Source organism: Podarcis erhardii, assembly GCF_964252035.2.
Source record: "Podarcis erhardii genome assembly, chromosome: 17".
Taxonomy (NCBI): domain Eukaryota; kingdom Metazoa; phylum Chordata; class Lepidosauria; order Squamata; family Lacertidae; genus Podarcis; species Podarcis erhardii.
The window spans coordinates 29330169-29346607 of record NC_138515.1 but is presented as its reverse complement, the minus strand read 5'-3'; the positions used below and the strand labels follow the sequence as shown (position 1 = coordinate 29346607).

The 16439-nt window shown below is 43.7% G+C and overlaps 1 protein-coding gene across 1 annotated transcript; it reads right to left on the bottom strand.

Annotated features, from left to right (window-relative positions):
* Positions 1 to 1616: 1616 nt before the first annotated feature.
* Positions 1617 to 15739, bottom strand: DNAJA1 (DnaJ heat shock protein family (Hsp40) member A1). The gene is made up of 9 exons (XM_081845405.1): positions 15541 to 15739; positions 14185 to 14330; positions 13307 to 13484; positions 12420 to 12524; positions 12063 to 12290; positions 7909 to 8023; positions 5675 to 5790; positions 3509 to 3609; positions 1617 to 3254 (listed from the first exon to the last, which is right to left on the bottom strand). The coding sequence occupies exons 2-9, from the start codon at positions 14314 to 14316 to the stop codon at positions 3036 to 3038; spliced, it is 1194 nt and encodes a 397-aa protein (XP_081701531.1). The 5' UTR covers positions 14317 to 14330; positions 15541 to 15739; the 3' UTR covers positions 1617 to 3035.
* Positions 15740 to 16439: the final 700 nt, after the last annotated feature.

The following is a 16439-nucleotide window of genomic DNA, read 5'->3' as shown; positions in this document are numbered from 1 at the left end:
CCTGCCTTGTGTAGGGGTCTAGCTTTCCTTTTTGAACTTGAGATTCTACTGTAAAAGCCGATTTCCAGCCCTGGGAATGGCCACTGTTGTCAAAACAGCCGCTGGCAGTTGCTTTTTTGAGTTGGGTCTCTGTGCAAGCAGCCACTTAGCGTTCGAAATGTGATTAGGATTCTCACCTGATAACCTGCAGTTATCTGTTGCATGAACTAATTATGCTTACATATGTTGAGGTGTTGCCTTATGTGTAGTTTTAACCAAGGGTTGTCCTTTATAAAGCAAATCACTGAGCATGTATCTGGTGCAATGTGACAGTGCGCCTGGCTGTTAACCAGAAGGTTGGTAGTTCCTGCTCATCCAGGGACATCTGTAGGCAGGATTCCTGTATTGTAGGGGGTTGGACTAGATGATCCTTGGGGTTCCTCCTAACTCTACAATTCTATCGTGTTTTATGTGCTTTTCCTCCCAAGTGTTGGGAACCATAGAGTAGGTTTTCTTATCCAATACCTCTACAGTAGAGAGAAAAATAGGACAGCTTTGCTACATATCCAGCAGACCGATATAAAACATGCTAATATTGCAGTGTTTGGGTGGAAAGGCAGAGCCAACTAAGCTCTTCTGGAGCAGAGATAGGACTACAACCCCCATAATTCCTTATCCCATTAGCTATGCTGGCTGGCATTTTTGCCTGTTTTGAATTGGCTTGGGGGAAAGTTATGCTTGTTTAACCTCACTATCCACCCTTCCATTTTAAAAGAGAAGTGTCCTATCTGCATGAGGTGGTACCTAGAATCATAGAGTTGGAAGGAACACCGAGAATCATCTAGTCCAACCTCCTCCAATGCAGGAATAGGCAGCTGTCCCTTACGGGGACTGAACCTGTAACCATGGTGTTATCATGCTCTAACCAGCTGAGCTATCCAAGACTAGCAGCTTCTTATGATGTGCTCCGAAGTATGGAGGACAGGGAAAACTTCCTTTTTCTTGAGTGCAAATGCCAAGCAAATCATTTCCCCACAAAGTATTCTTGCTAACCATATTTGAGAGCTACTAGAGATATGTCCTTGGTGTTAAATGTTTTGCCAGTTAACTGTCTGGGCTTGCTGAGGATGTTCAGGTGGCTAAGAGTGACAAGCAGAAGCTATTCAGCATTTTAACTGGGAACTGCCTGGGGCAGCAAGGTGCTCTGGATGAATCGTGACAGCATCAGGCTATATGATTCAGCAGATAAGCTGCTTAGAACAAGTAAAACAAAAATAGTTGGTTGAGGTGGGAGGCAGGCTAGTCATTCCAAGACCAGTGCTACAATAGGCTTTAGAAGTTACCATGCTGTCATTAGAAGAGCTGTCCCAATTACACTAATGCTTTAAAACTTACTTTGGCACTTCATTTAAAATAGCCTAACTTGTTTAAAAAACTAATGCATTTCATAATGGCCCTTATAATGCTAAAGTAGATGAATTGTAACATTAAACAACATAACTGAGCATTCCCTACACATGGCCAGTGCGAAGAAATGGTGGTTTTAATAGGTACAAATTGCCACAAAGGCACAATTTTCCACTGTGTTAATATGTTGATTGGTGATTTAGGTAATAAAAAAGGAAGAGATGAAACTGTTAGAAGTAAGGACAGTATTTATTCCCCCTATAGGTTGAAACTCATGTTTAAAGTACAATATGCAAGCATTTTTTAGAAGTCACATACTCAGTTAAACTAACTCATCCTTATCACAGGGATCATGATAATTTGCTAGACAGCTTAATCAAACCCCAGACTAGAGACTAGAAAGAAGTCATAGATCAAAACCTCAACTATAAATAAGGTCATGGATGTGAAAAACTAGACTGCTATTGTTAGCTCACTTGCTCTGTATGTACAGTATGATGCACTATGTGCCGGGCTCATTCTTATAATAGGGATGTTTGCAATGGAATTCTTAAAAAAAATAAATCAAGTGTCAGCTTAGGTACAGCTGAGTCTCAAGAGGCACTTGAATCTATTAAGCCCCTGGCTTAGTTATCAAGGCCCAGCTATGAAAGGGAATATCAAGCCATTTTAGTAAGCTATATCCCATTTAGTTATAAAACCAGTTAACATGTTGAAATGGCTAATTGTAGAGGTAGCCCTTATAAGAAACTTCACACAAAACTATTGGAATTCTTTTGACACTAGCTCAGTGTCAGAGTTAGGGATTTTCTATAAGTACTCATGCAGTCTAAGAACTTGAATATTGTTAATAGGCTCACTTAAAGATAAATATTAATAAGTTCAAATGGTCCACCTTTCCTATTTAAAGTTGTAGATACTATATATTTTTCTGCCTTTAGTCCAAGAATAATCATGCTGCTTTCAGTTGCATGGTTGCCATTGTTCAAGGTGCCAAGTATTTCCTGTTCACAGCCTGAACATTCTGGTCTTCATCATACATAAGAACTAGGCAGGCTGAATTTTCAACACCTTTCACCCATTAGCCGTGTTAAGATCCTGTATAACATTAACAGAGCATGTTTGCACAGCATTCTAGCTAAAGCTGGGGGTGGAGGGGGGGCGCTTTTACTTTCCAGCACAGGACAGTGTCTTGTGAAGTCTCAACCAGCCACAATACATCCAACACACACCAACTTATTCTAGGAGCAGGTGAATACAAAACTTTAATTTCACATTTTAAACATGAATCATAAATACATGTGCATTACTTTAAAGGGAATATAATTTATAATACTAAACAGAAATCACTGAATACTAAGCCAGTGCGTTTGCACACAAGACACTTACAATGCACAAAATAAAAAAAGCCAGAGCAAAGTGGCTTCTAGTTTCCTTAAGAGGTCATACGGAAATATGAACATCATTCCAACTTGATTGAAGTGTAGCATTTTACTGATTTAAATTTGTTAACTTGATTTAAAAACAACTATGTTTTAAATATTACAGGGATGATGGCAAGTTTGAGAGAAAGTTTAGCAACCTTAGTCCTTCACTCATCCACAACTGACATACAGGGTAAGCAGCACAAGGGGAATCAGGAGGCCATTTTAAGAGGTCTGGCACTGGACACCACCTCTAGGATGATGCTCATCATCTTCATAGGCTTCCCCATTGTAATGTTGTCTTCTTTCCTGAGATGGGTCAAAGTCCACCAACTCTACCTGATCCGCATCTTCAGTTTCTTCCACTTCTTGCCTTGGAGGTAGCAGCTTTTCTAATAGACACAGCTTATCTGAGGAAAGGAAGCCGCCTTCTGGAAAGATCACCTGAAATTAGGGCACACTATTAGTGCACTGCATGCATATTACATCTCTAGATAGGTGTGTGTATATAATATGGTTTGGCAGGCAGGTATTTGCAAGCAGAAGGCACATTTGTGCAGCTATGTAAATTAATGTCAACTTTTTGTTTTAAAGCACAGTATATTAAACCTCACACGGCAGTATTTTCTAGCATGAGTAGAAGAAACTTTACTGAAGAAATTTCATTTAATCAGTGGCTTTTGACAGCTGCATCTTACCTTGAACTCAATGATCAGACGGCCTTTTTCATATGGCCTGCGATAGATGGGCATTCCTTCATTCAGTACACACTTAATATCTCCATGTTTAACAATATGACCTAAGAATCAAGAGGATAAAGGGTTATCCTCATTAATAGACCTATTTTTATTAGCATTCTACTACTCTCTGTGAGAAATGCTTAAAATTTCATAGATCTAACAAGGCAAGAGAGAATGAAGATGCACAAACAACCATGCAGAAGTAGTTACCGTATTTTTCCCTCTATAACACGCAGATTTTTTCTCCTAAAAAGGAAGGGGAAATGTCTGTGCGTGTTATAGAGCGAATGTGTGGTCCCTGGAGCCGAAAAATCAGGCAAAATCAAATCGCAGCGCTGCACGGAGAAGCGAAACCTAAAAAGAGGAAGTGGCTGCTTTCCTGCATTCTGCCTCAGGGTCTTACTGCCCACCCTCCTCTGTTTCGTTGCTGTGTGTTTGCTGAAACGGAACAAAGAGCAGGGAAAGCCCCTCCCCTCCAGGCAAGCAAAGGGGAATTCCTCTCTGTGCTGCTGGGGGAGAGGGAGAGAGAGGGGGGAAGGGAGAGGGAGGGAGGGAGGGAGGGGGAGAGAGGGAGAGAGAGAGAGAGAGAGAGAGAGAGAGAGAGAGAGAGAGATGGCTGGCTTGGATGGGGGGAAACTTTTGCCTTTCTTTCCTCCCTCCCGTTAAATCCCTCTCCTGCATTCTTAGCCAGCTGCTTCTCTGCACACCCCTCTCATGTCCCTTCTTTGTTTTTCCTTCGCTCCCCACTTAAAATGTGGTTACAAAGCATAGATCCACATGGATCCTCAGGATCTTTGCATTGGGTCACCCCAAATTCACCATCAGATCACATAGCATGTCCATGGCTACAGCCTGCCCCCCCCAAATCACGCACCCACTGTTGCCTGGGGCTGCAATGGTGCAAAAATGTGGTTACAAAGCATGGATCCACAGGGATCCTCAGGATCTTTGCATTGGGTCACCCCAAATTCACCATCAGATCACATAGCATGTCCATGGCTACAGCCTGCACCAAAAAAATCACGCACCCACTGTTGCCTGGGGCTGCAATGGTGCAAAAACGTGGTTACAAAGCATGGATCCACAGGGATCCTCAGGATCTTTGCATTGGGTCACCCCAAATTCACCATCAGATCACATAGCATGTCCATGGCTACAGCCTGCACCAAAAAAATCATGCACCCACTGTTGCCTGGGGCTGCAATGGTGCAAAAACGTGGTTACAAAGCATGGATCCACAGGGATTCTCAGGATCTTTGCATTGGGTTACCCCAAATTCACCATCAGATCACATAGCATGTCCATGGCTACAGCCTGCACCAAAAAAATCACGCACCCACTGTTGCCTGGGGCTGCAATGGTGCAAAAACGTGGTTACAAAGCATGGATCCACAGGAATTCTCAGGATTTTTGCATTGGGTCACCCCAAATTCACCATCAGATCACATGTCTGTGGCCACAGCATGAAGCCCAAAAATGATACATCCACTGTTTCATTCAGAATGTTTTTTGCCTTGTTTTCCTCCTCTAAAAACAATGTGCGTGTTATGGTCAGGGGCGTGTTATAGAGCGAAAAATACGGTATTTCATGCAGAAAAGTGTAGCGAAACTTCACTTTGCACAGATATCAGCAAGTAGAGATCTTGCTTACAAATCAAACCAGGATTAATTTTCAGCTTTGTATTAAGAGTACTTCCAACATCTATTTGCAAACTTTATTTCAATTTCATCATGTCAAAGAACAGGTGCAAGTTATGGTGAAATTTCTCCAAGGCAATAGGAGTCTTATCATTGAAATGCTATTTCTATACAGAATACTAGCTTTTCTAAGACATTAAGAGCCCTGCAGCATCAGGCCAAAGAGCCACCAGAATCCTGATCTCACAGTGGCCAATCAGGTGACAGGTGAAAGCTCCTCACTTGTGGATCTCGGCAGCTGGTATTTCACTACTATGTTTGACATAGATACAGTATTTGTTGTGTCACAAGTCTGCATTCCATAGATCTGAGCACATTTCATTTTCATGTGATGATTATTAGCTCAAAATATTACTTGGAAGTTTTACCACCCACAGTAAGCAATAGGAAAATATACCAAAATACCTGTTCTCAAATTATACTTACCAGGATGAGAAGTAATGATTATGGTTCGATTATCCAGCATTGTAATTGGCTTCTGAAAACCACACAGTGCCTCAACTAGTTGGATATCCATGCTCATGACCAAGTCTTCACCTCGTCTGTAGAGAAAAAGAACTATCTGCCACAGGATGCCTTCCAAGTGGTGTTGGGACTACAATTCCTATCAGCCCCCAGCTAGCATAGTCAACAGTGAGGTGTGGGGGAGCTGTAGTTCAGCAACATCTGGAGGGCACAACACTGGCTGCTCCTGAGTTAAGTGTACTATTGAACTAAAAGGTGAAAGTTCAAACCCGTAACACAGTTCTGAGAACTTCACTCATACAGTCTTTACACATTTTGTTGTAGAAGCAACTCTTACTCCTGCAGGACTGGAAGTACTGTTGTAAATAAAAATTGCCCTTTTCCCTTATGGGGTATCCAAGAGCCCATACTGAGTCCATACATAGGTTCTCTATTGGTAGGAGAATAACAGAAGCCAACCAGAGAATACTGAGAAGCAAAGCAGCTAGTAAGCTTGATCTTTATTGAACTGTTGCAAACAGGGTGCTCCCCTCACCCGCAGGAGAGGAGGAGGGACCCAGAAAAATGGCGCGCAAGGCCTTATAAAGACTTTTGAAATTGCCACCCTGTAGATCAAGACCACCCCCAGAAACATCATACATACATCACAGAAAAGGCAGTCTAAAACAGAAATTTGAATGTTGTTTTTCTCCTGTCCTTGTTTATCTCCTGTCTGGCAGGTTACTTGACTGGATTGCCTGGGGAGCCTGGCCAGTCTTTTGTAATGATAAATACTTAGTTCCTGGGCCAGGTCACAGGCTCACACCCTATTCAAACACAGACATACCCTTAAGACAGGATTTGTGAAGGAAAAGACAATGGGGAGGCTTTTCCACTTTGACCTTGCAGAGAAAACATTTGCTCAGTTTAGGAATCAAAATGGCTTCAGGTCGGTCTTCCTGTGCTGATCTATGTACATGCAGTTATGAACATTACCATATATCTAAGACCTCAAAATTCCTATCACAGTACCCCATAGTTTATTCTGATCCTAGGGCCTTTGAAGATCCACAGTTTTAAGGGGGGGCGGGAAATGCTGTTGCAGCTGTCTGTTCTATTTCTTTTTAAAATGTTTTTTATTAAAGATTTCTTAAGTATACAAAAACAGTGTGATGCCTTGTTCTTCAAGTTATGATTTCTACAATTCAGTTGCATTTGTTATGAGAAATTAATGATATATACAATGTTAGGTTAGGAAGAAAAGGGAGGGGGAGTAGTGGGTGGGATAGTCATGTTTCTATGTCTGTTCTATTTCTAAGTGGTTAGCTTTGCTATAATGTATACTATGGATGTGAATGTAATGTATTAAACTGAAAAGCAACTACATCCAGTCACCCCTGATTTTCAGAGCTTCACCACATCTACCAAGTCTGCTTTAAAGCAAGTCAGTATTGCCCAGGACAGATGACTATTTTACCAACTAGCAAGGTTTTCTACCACAGTTTTCTTATTCGCACCTGTGGTGACAAAAGCATGGCAAAACTGCACCCACCCACCACCATGGATACTAATGCAAACTGAAGGCTGAGGGTTTATCAAGCACTGAGGCTGCCCTACACTAACCACTTGCTACCTCTGTCTTCTATATTAGCAGTCAGTGGGGAAGGTACTCCCAAGCTACAGAATCTTGTGGCTAGATTTGTATCAAGGAACAGCTTGTTTTCAGATTTTTTTCATCAGGCACAGCACAGGTAAATCCACAGCTACAAAGGAACCACTGGGAATCAGCTTATGTTCCCAGCGGTTCCTTTGCAGATGTGTCTTGCGTTTGGCACCAAATTTAAACACGAGCCATGGCGGCAAAAGAACAATCAGGAGCACAGTAAACTATACCCATCACTGTGGTTCATTGAAGGCCTGGTCACTTTTAGATCTGGTTCTCCGGCCAAAAGTGATTCCCCACTGCCTGATTTACATCTGTTACTCCTGAAGACCTATAGTAGCTGCCCCATCTCTAAGAGTAATGATTTGATTTTTAACTTTGCTCCTTTATAGCTATCCTGTATTCTCACTGAATTATTAAAACCTTATTCTCCAACTATAGCTTCCTCTGATCCAATAAACAAACCCTGAGACTGGCAACATACACATATAAAAACCAGCCCTTACATATTAACATAGTTAGAATTGCTATAACAGTACGATCACGAATTTACCTTGTAAACAGAGTATGGTCTTTTTGATCCAGGACAATGATAATATCTCCTGGCTCCAATCCTGGTTCTTGGTCGCCTTCACCATGAAAAGTTATCTTCTGACCATCTTTCATTCCTAATGCAAAAGCACCATGTAAGATGGAGAAACAGCACAAAAATATCATGGCATTATAGACATTAACAGGTATTACTATTCCTCACTGGCTTTTTGGTTAGGCTTTCTGCATTATGGACTATATTCTACCTGCAGCGCTGCCTGGTTTTTATACCTTTTAAATTTATTATTTATTATTTACACACTCAAAGTATTCATTGGAGGTTGGAATCACAATATGACTAATGCTGTACAGCTTTAGTACAAAAGCTTTGGGAAACATATTAAAACTTTTATTAAGGTAGAATAAAAAATGTTTTAATATGTTTCCGAAAGCTTTTCTACGAAAGCTGTACAGCGTTACTCATATTGCGATTCCAACCTCCAATGAAAAGCAAGATTTAAACAGCCACCAAAGCCAAATTTCTGAACACTAACTATGGCAGCCACAGAACTCTCCCACAACTCTTAGGAACCACTATGTACCCACAATTAATGTGAGAATTAGGTGAACATCTTCCATCTCATTATCTTTTTAAAAAATTACTTTTCAACCAATACAAAACGTCAAGAACAAAAACAAAACTAACTCCAGAAGAGTGGGTCCCACACAACACCCAAAGCAAAGGGGTAGTATCTAGCACTGCACAACTGGCACTCTCCTTGGGCAATAGGAGTTCCTCTCTTCTCCTTGTTGTCTCCCCAAAATCAGCTCCAGAAAAGAGAGGAAGAGGAAGTCCAGTTCCAGAAGTGAAAGTCTGTGGCATGTATGGTAAGAGAGGATGGATACAAGCCAAATAAATTAATGGAAGTCATCACTCCATCTTCCATCATGCAACACTCCACTATAGTGTGGTTTCCACCTAATCTAAATTCTTTCAAGTTTTCCTGTTTATGTCTCTTGTAGGCACTTGTTAGGGACGTGGGTGGCGCTGTGGGTTAAACCACAGAGCCTAGGACTTGATTGGCGGTTCAAATCCCTGCAACGGGGTGAGCTCCCGTTGCTCGGTCCCTGCTCCTGCCAACCTAGCAGTTCAAAAGCATGTCAAAGTGCATGTAGATAAATAGGTACTGCTCCGGCGGGAAGGTAAACGGCGTTTCCGTGCGCTGCTCTGCTTCGCCAGAAGCGGCTTAGTCATGCTGGCCACATGACCCGGAAGCTGTACGCCGGCTCCCTCAGCCAATAAAGCGAGATGAGCGCCGCAACCCCCCAGTTGGCCACGACTGGACCTAATGGTCAGGGGTCCCTTTACCTTTAGGCACTTGTTAACATTCATTATGGGACGCGGGTGGCGCTGTGGGTAAAACCACAGTGCCTAGGACTTGCCGATCGCATGGTCGGCAGTTCGAATCCCCGCGGCGGGGTGAGCTCCCGTCTTTTGGTCCCAGCTCCTGCCCACCTAGCAGTTCGAAAGCACCCCTAAAGTGCAAGTAGATAAATAGGTACCGCTTTCCAGCGGGAAGGTAAACGGCATTTCTGTGTGCTACGCTGGTGCTGGCTCACCAGAGCAGCTTCGTCACGCTGGCCACGTGACCCGGAAGTGTCTCCGGACAGCGCTGGCCCCCGGCCTCTTAAGTGAGATGGGCGCACAACCCTAGAGTCGGACACGACTGGCCCGTATGGGCAGGGGTACCTTTACCTTTAACATTCATTATGGTCTACGATTATCCAAGTAAATGTATAGGAGTGTTTAATAAATTTCATAAATGTACCAAACCATTAGCATGTAAAACTTATGTTTCAAATTATGATTTTATGTTGTTAAAGCAGTGAAGTAAAGTATTGCATGTATTTCAATTCCTCCAGATTTTTAAATAGCTTCCTCCTCATTCAGTTCTGTGTTTTAGCAGTCTAACACCATTTCTCTACAGTGCTGGTTACAGAGGTTCAGGGTTAGTAAAGCTAGAAGCTGTTCATGTAGATTCAACCCTGCAAGGGATACTCTTCCCTTTCCTAGAACTATGGAGGAGTTTAGGAGAAATATGTACTTCATGGTTCACATCTACCAACCCTATTTTGAAACCCTTTTCCCACCCACCCAAAGAAACTTAAGTTGTTGGAAACTTTTCTTCCATCACAACTGAAAGTCCAGAAGTTAACCTAGAATGAAACACTTCCTCCAAGCCTAATAATTCTCCCTCAGAATTCCTATAAAGAGTTCTCCAACACTCCTCCAGAATATTATGTTAATGGCTTAGGCACACCATTCTCCTCATCCCCAGTTGCCCAGTATTTGTGGCAGTGAGACTATTTTAACCTTCAGGGCGTGACAATCTCATGGCCAGTGCTCAGCCAGCTTCTGGTGAGTGAAAACAAACCCAAAGCTTCCTCCCAATACCTGAGCAAGCAGTAAGCCAAAACAAACATTCACATCATCTCTCTGGCTTCAAGTTGAAGAGGGAAGGGGAAGATGCACTGGCTTGTCTCTGTGGCAACTTGGTGGCTCTGTCACCTCTTGATGACTTGGGAGCTGAACAGAGACAGCAGAGGCACATCCTTTTGTCTTTGTGTTCCAAGCTTTGGGGCAGCTGCCAAATTTCTGGTTGCTCAGAAAATTGAATTTTTTGTATTCTCCAGGTATCAGAGCATGCAGAAAAACTTATCTTGTCTGTAGGTTGGCTTATTTCACTGCCTTACTTGCAGGTCTGGGGCTTCCAACACGGCTGCTAAAAGGAACAACTGCATTGTTTTCCACAGAACATAGTTGTGGAGATTCTCATGCAATTCTTCAACTTATCCAGATCATATCAGGTGTGGAGATTCTCATGCAATTCTTCAACTTATCCAGATCATATCAGGTGTTTGGCTAAATTACCTGCAGGCTACTTCCATTACCAAGTAGGCTGCAATAGCAGCAGCAATTCCTCTAACTTTTGTGAGTGTTCTCCATACTTGCTTTATGCGCCCCCTCGCCCAGCTTGTCCAGAGTTTTGGGATGGGCTGCCATCAGTATGCTGATGACACCCAACTCTATCTGTTGATGGATGGCCATCCTGACTCGGCCCCAGACACACTGATCAGATGCTTGGAAGCTGTGGCTGGATGGTTACGTGGGAGCCGGTTGAAGTTAAATCCTTCGAAAACAGAGGTCCTCTGGCTGGGGCGGGACGATATGGGATTGAGAGGGCAACTCCCATCTCTTGCGGGGGTGCAATTAGTGCCAGCACCGTCCGTTAAGAGTTTGGGTGTAATCTTCGATACCTCCCTCTCTATGGAGGCGCAGATTACAGCTATAACAAAGGCGGCATTTTTTCATCTCCGCCAAGCTAAGCAGTTGGCCCCTTATCTCTCTCGCCCTGACCTAGCCACTGTGATCCATGCGACGGTCACCTCCAGACTGGATTATTGTAACTCGCTCTACGTGGGGCTGCCCTTGAGACTGACCCAGAAACTCCAGCAGGTGCAGAATGCCGCGGCGAGACTCCTTATGGGGTCTTCGCTGCGAGATCACATTCATCCGGTACTATACCAGCTGCACTGGCTCCCGGTGGAGTACAGAATCAGGTTTAAGGTGCTGGTTTTAACCTTTAAAGCCCTATACGGCCTAGGACCCTCGTACCTACGGGACCGCCTCTCCTGGTATGCCCCACAGAGAAACCTACGGTCTGCAAATAATAACATCCTCAAGGTCCCAGGCCTCAGAGAGGTTAGGCTGGCCTCAACTAGAGCCAGGGCCTTCTCGGCTGCGGCTCCAATCTGGTGGAACGCTCTGTCACAAGAGACTAGGGCCCTGCGGGACCTGACATCTTTCTGCAGGGCCTGCAAGACAAGAGTTGTTCCACCAGGCCTTTGGTCAGGGCGCAGCCTGACTCCCTCCTCTGGCAACCTGCACAGAATCTTGCTTAATCGGTTGCCATTAATTTGATTTTAATTAATTTTTATAATGAAATATTTTTGAATGTGTGACTATTTGATTGTTTGATTATTTGATTGTTAGCCGCCCTGAGCCCGGCTTCGGCTGGGGAGGGCGGGATATAAATAAAATTTATTATTATTATTATTATTGCTCCCTCAAAAATAATTGGGTTTAAAACTAGAGACCCAAAATGAGACACATACCTTTATCAATATGAACTTCCAGGATTTTCTTCTCTCTAACAATCTTCCTTCCAGTGCAGCTTTTACACCTGTCCTTGGGACTAATGCGCTCCCCGTGGCCCTGACATTCCATACAGACAGACTGGATCTGCTGAACCATTCCAGGTCCTATCTGATGAATTCTAATTTGCATGCCTGTTCCTCGGCAATTAAGGCAGCATTCCACAGCACCTTTCTTGCCACCTCGGCCTAGAAAACAGCATCAAAGAAAATAAGCACAAGATCACTACATGCTTATTTCCCCCCTTTACAACTGCACTGTCTCCAATATGACTTTTCACCTCCCCCAGCCCAAAGAACAAAAGTTTATCAGTGTACCTTCACATTTGTCACAAATGACATTCTTCTGTAGAGCCAGTTTTCGCGTTGCTCCATTGTACAAGTCTTCTAGAGTAACTGACAACTGATGGACAACATTTTTACCTGTAAGGAACAGCATATTGTTGAGGACCAATATGATTGGCATCTGATTGTATTTCAGTTCAGGTTACGTTTTCCAAGATCCATCAAATTCTTGCTTACCAATACATTTCAACTTTTAAAATTTATTTTTTCCAACCTGGGAAGCCATTCTACGATAAGTTTCAACTGTGATCAGGGCTAGTTGACATTAAGCAAGATCCCTGATCCCACTATAAGGGAGGGAGTTCTGTGCTGCCTGATCTAACCAGGGAAAGGAGGATTTCTTGAGAAATGGATAGAACAATCCAAATGGGCTGGGGAGAAGTAACATGGCAGATCTAGCACATTAGGCACATTTACGAAATAGTAATATACTGATATTAGTGGAACATTGCCAAGTAAACATGAATAGCTTACATAAAAGTCAGAAAACTCTTTTGGGATGCTGTGTACGTCAGGTGTTTATTGTTGTTGTTTTTAAAAACACCCCCCTTTGTAGCTCAACTTTTATCATTTATATACCTGAGGTTCCACATCAGTAACTTTCAAATATCAGAAACTAGAATTTGAAGCACCTTATAAGTACTACAAATGGACATTTTAATAAAATTTAAGTCCTTAAGACTGGAATTTATTTTAACTGGAATCACCAAAGCAACTCATGATATTAATAAGGTACAGCTAAATGAGTGGGCCACCTTCACTTTCAAATGGAAATCTGATCTGTTCTTTTTGCCCATCTGCTTTTATTGGTTGAACTACAATCACTTGCATGAACTAGTTCAAAAAAAGTTGGACATTACCTCTCCTTTCTCTTTGCATTCTTCCACCACCTCCAAAGAACATATCAAATATATCCATGGGTGACCCAAAGCTGCTTCCAGTACCACCCTCTTTTATAGCTTGTTCACCACCTTTATCATACAAATCTCTTTTCTTAGGATCAGAAAGTACTTCATAGGCTTGGGAAATCTGTTTGAACTACAAGATTAAAAAGAAAAGAAAAGTTTAACCTCTTTACAGAATATTCACAGATTACCGGTACTATTGTAACATTTATTTAGCACCACTATCTGAACATAATGCTCAGAAATCCAGCTGGCTGTTCAAGACTAAAGTCAGGTCTTTAAAATCATATTTGGAGCCAATGTGAAGTTTCTAAAGGTTAAGATGGTCAGCCTTTCCATTTGTGAACCTTCAGAATTTGAAAGGACTGCAGTCATGCTTTTGCATTTAAGCTTTTCAAAGCTTCTTAAACGCAAAAGACAGGTGTTTAGTCTTAAAAAGCCTTGAACTGAATGTTCTGATATCCATTTTGCACTATAGAGGGGTTGTATTGCACAAGAGGCAAAGTAAGTTATAAAATATAAGATGGTGCACAAGTACCAATAGCTTCTCATTTAGCAATATTAGCTCTCTGCTCACCACCTCTGAAAGTATGTCACATGCTCAAACTAACAGTATGAAGCAATAGACCTAAATAAGACAAACATGTATCAGTATCAGACTGTTATGCCCATTCTGGGAAGAGGATATGTATTACTGCCTGGGTACCAGAATCCAACCCACTCTAAATTCACAGCCATTAGGTACAATACAGACAAGTAGCCAGCAGATAAAGCATGTTACACAAAACTAATTGGCAAAATGTCTGTGGTAGGGAAGGGGCTTGCATACTTGCCTTCTCGCCCTCATTAGGATTCTTATCAGGATGATATTTCAGTGCCAGTTTCCTATAAGCTTTCTTCAGCTCCTCTTGGGAGGCATTGGGCTTTACCCCAAGCACATCATAGTATGTGGTCTCCTTCACCATGGTTCAGCTGATACCTGCAACATGGAGGGAAGGATAACACTGACAAATAAGAACATGAAAAATACATCAAACAAACACAGATATTTCCAGTCTCTCTCATAGTTTCAGAATCCCTGTCTCCCAAATGCTTATGAAAGCAAACTCTTTTAGGACTATCAGGCCAATAGCTTTTACCTTAAAAGGGAATTCCCTCACCCCAAGTTAACCAAACTTCCCTACAAAATAGCAATATGGTACCCCTTGTATACTTCACACTTCCATGTGACAATGTGGGCTTCTCAACCCCTCCAAAGCACCTTTTTGGGGGAGGGGGGGAGGTGGAAGTTCCATCTCACATCCTTGGCCTCCCCGGCCCCCCACAACCACCTCACAAATTCACACCCAACCTGAGACCACTACAGAGAAATGCCCATCTTTATACAGTGGTACCTCTGGTTAAGTACTTAATTCGTTCCGGAGGTCCGTTCTTAACCTGAAACTGTTCTTAACCTGAAGCACCACTTTAGCTAATGGGGCCTCCAGCTGCTGCCGCCGTGCGATTTCTGTTCTCACCCTGAAGCAAAATTCTTAACCCGAGGTACTATTTCTGGGTTAGCGGAGTCTGTAACCTGAAGCGTCTGTAACCCGAGGTACCACTGTATTTACTGAATTTGTACATTTCCCTCCATCTGACAATCACAGGGCAGTTCACGACATCTGACGAGAGACTCTTCCTGCTTCCCCCCTCCCCCAACCCTTCCCCCCAACAGCCGGAAAAGGGGGGCGAGCACCAACTCCATGCTTAGGAAAAGGAGAAAAAAACCCCCCACAGCTGAACACCCCCCCCACATCCCTTTTGTGCTTCAAGGGGCTTCTCCTCCTAAGAAGTCCTACCTGGAAAACGGTCACGACCGGCTTCAAGGCAACCCCCCCCACCCCACCCCCCAACGGCCCAACCAGCCCCCCCCCACTCCCCACATTCCCTCCTTAGGGAAAGTTCAGTCACATTTTTTTTCCCCTCCTCTTCTCCCCCTCCCCACGCCATGCCGGCGTCAGCTGACCAGGCGCGCGCCAGATCCCCTCCCCCTCCCCCCTCCCCTCACGCAAGCAGGGGAGGGGGAGGGGGAGGGGGTTGGGAGCAACTGCCCGCCCGTTCTGTGTGGAACAGCGGGCGCCGGCGGGATAATTTTTTTGGGGGGGGGGGAGGGAGAGGCTGAGGCGGCCCCTTTTCCGGCCTTCACTCACCATACGCTCGCGCCGCCGGCCGAGAAATTAAAAAAAAATAAATAAATACCACACGAGGTCTAGCGCTTGAGGGAGCCAAGCAAGGAGCCTGCCGCTTCCTCTCACACAGAAGGCAAAAGGCAAGCCGCGACTTTTCTAGAAAGTTCTGAGCCGGTCTCAGCCTAGTCAGTATCCGGGGAGTTTTTTTTTTTCCCCTTTCTCAAGAAAGCCCCGCCCATTCCCGGAAGCACCGCCTCCGCCTCCTCATCATCAGCGCTTCTCATTCGCTGGCTTTTCTGCCAAACGGCGACGCGGAAAGCCAGCTCCTCCCCCCTCGCGGGCTAATTACGTCACCGGAGGGAACTACCAATCCCGTCATGCACCGGAGGCGGCCCTTTATTATCAGGTCGTGCCCGGCGGTATAAAAGGAAGACTACAAGTTCCAAAATGCAACGGGGCTCTCGCTGACAAAGAAACTCGGCGCTGGCAATGGCCGCTGTTCAGGGAGCGGTTCCGTTAACTTGCAACCGCATGTCCCGGATGTCTCATAGAATTGTAGAGTTGGAAGGGTCCCCCGAGGGTCATCTAGTCCAACCCCCTACAATGCAGGGTGTGGTTCCCCCCCCCAATCCAATTTGAAACCATACTGGACCCTGCTTGGCTTTGCAAAATAATAATAATAATAATAATAATAATAATAATAATAATAATAATAATTATTATTATTATTATTATTATTATTTATTATTTGTACCCCGCCCATCTGTCTGGGTTTCCCCAGCCACTCTGGGCGGCTTCAACAAAGATGAAAAATACACTAAAATGTCATATATTAAAAGCTTCCCTGAACAGGGCTGCCTTCAGATGCCTTCTGAATGTCAGGTAGTTGTTTATCGCTTTGACATCTGATGGGAGGGTGT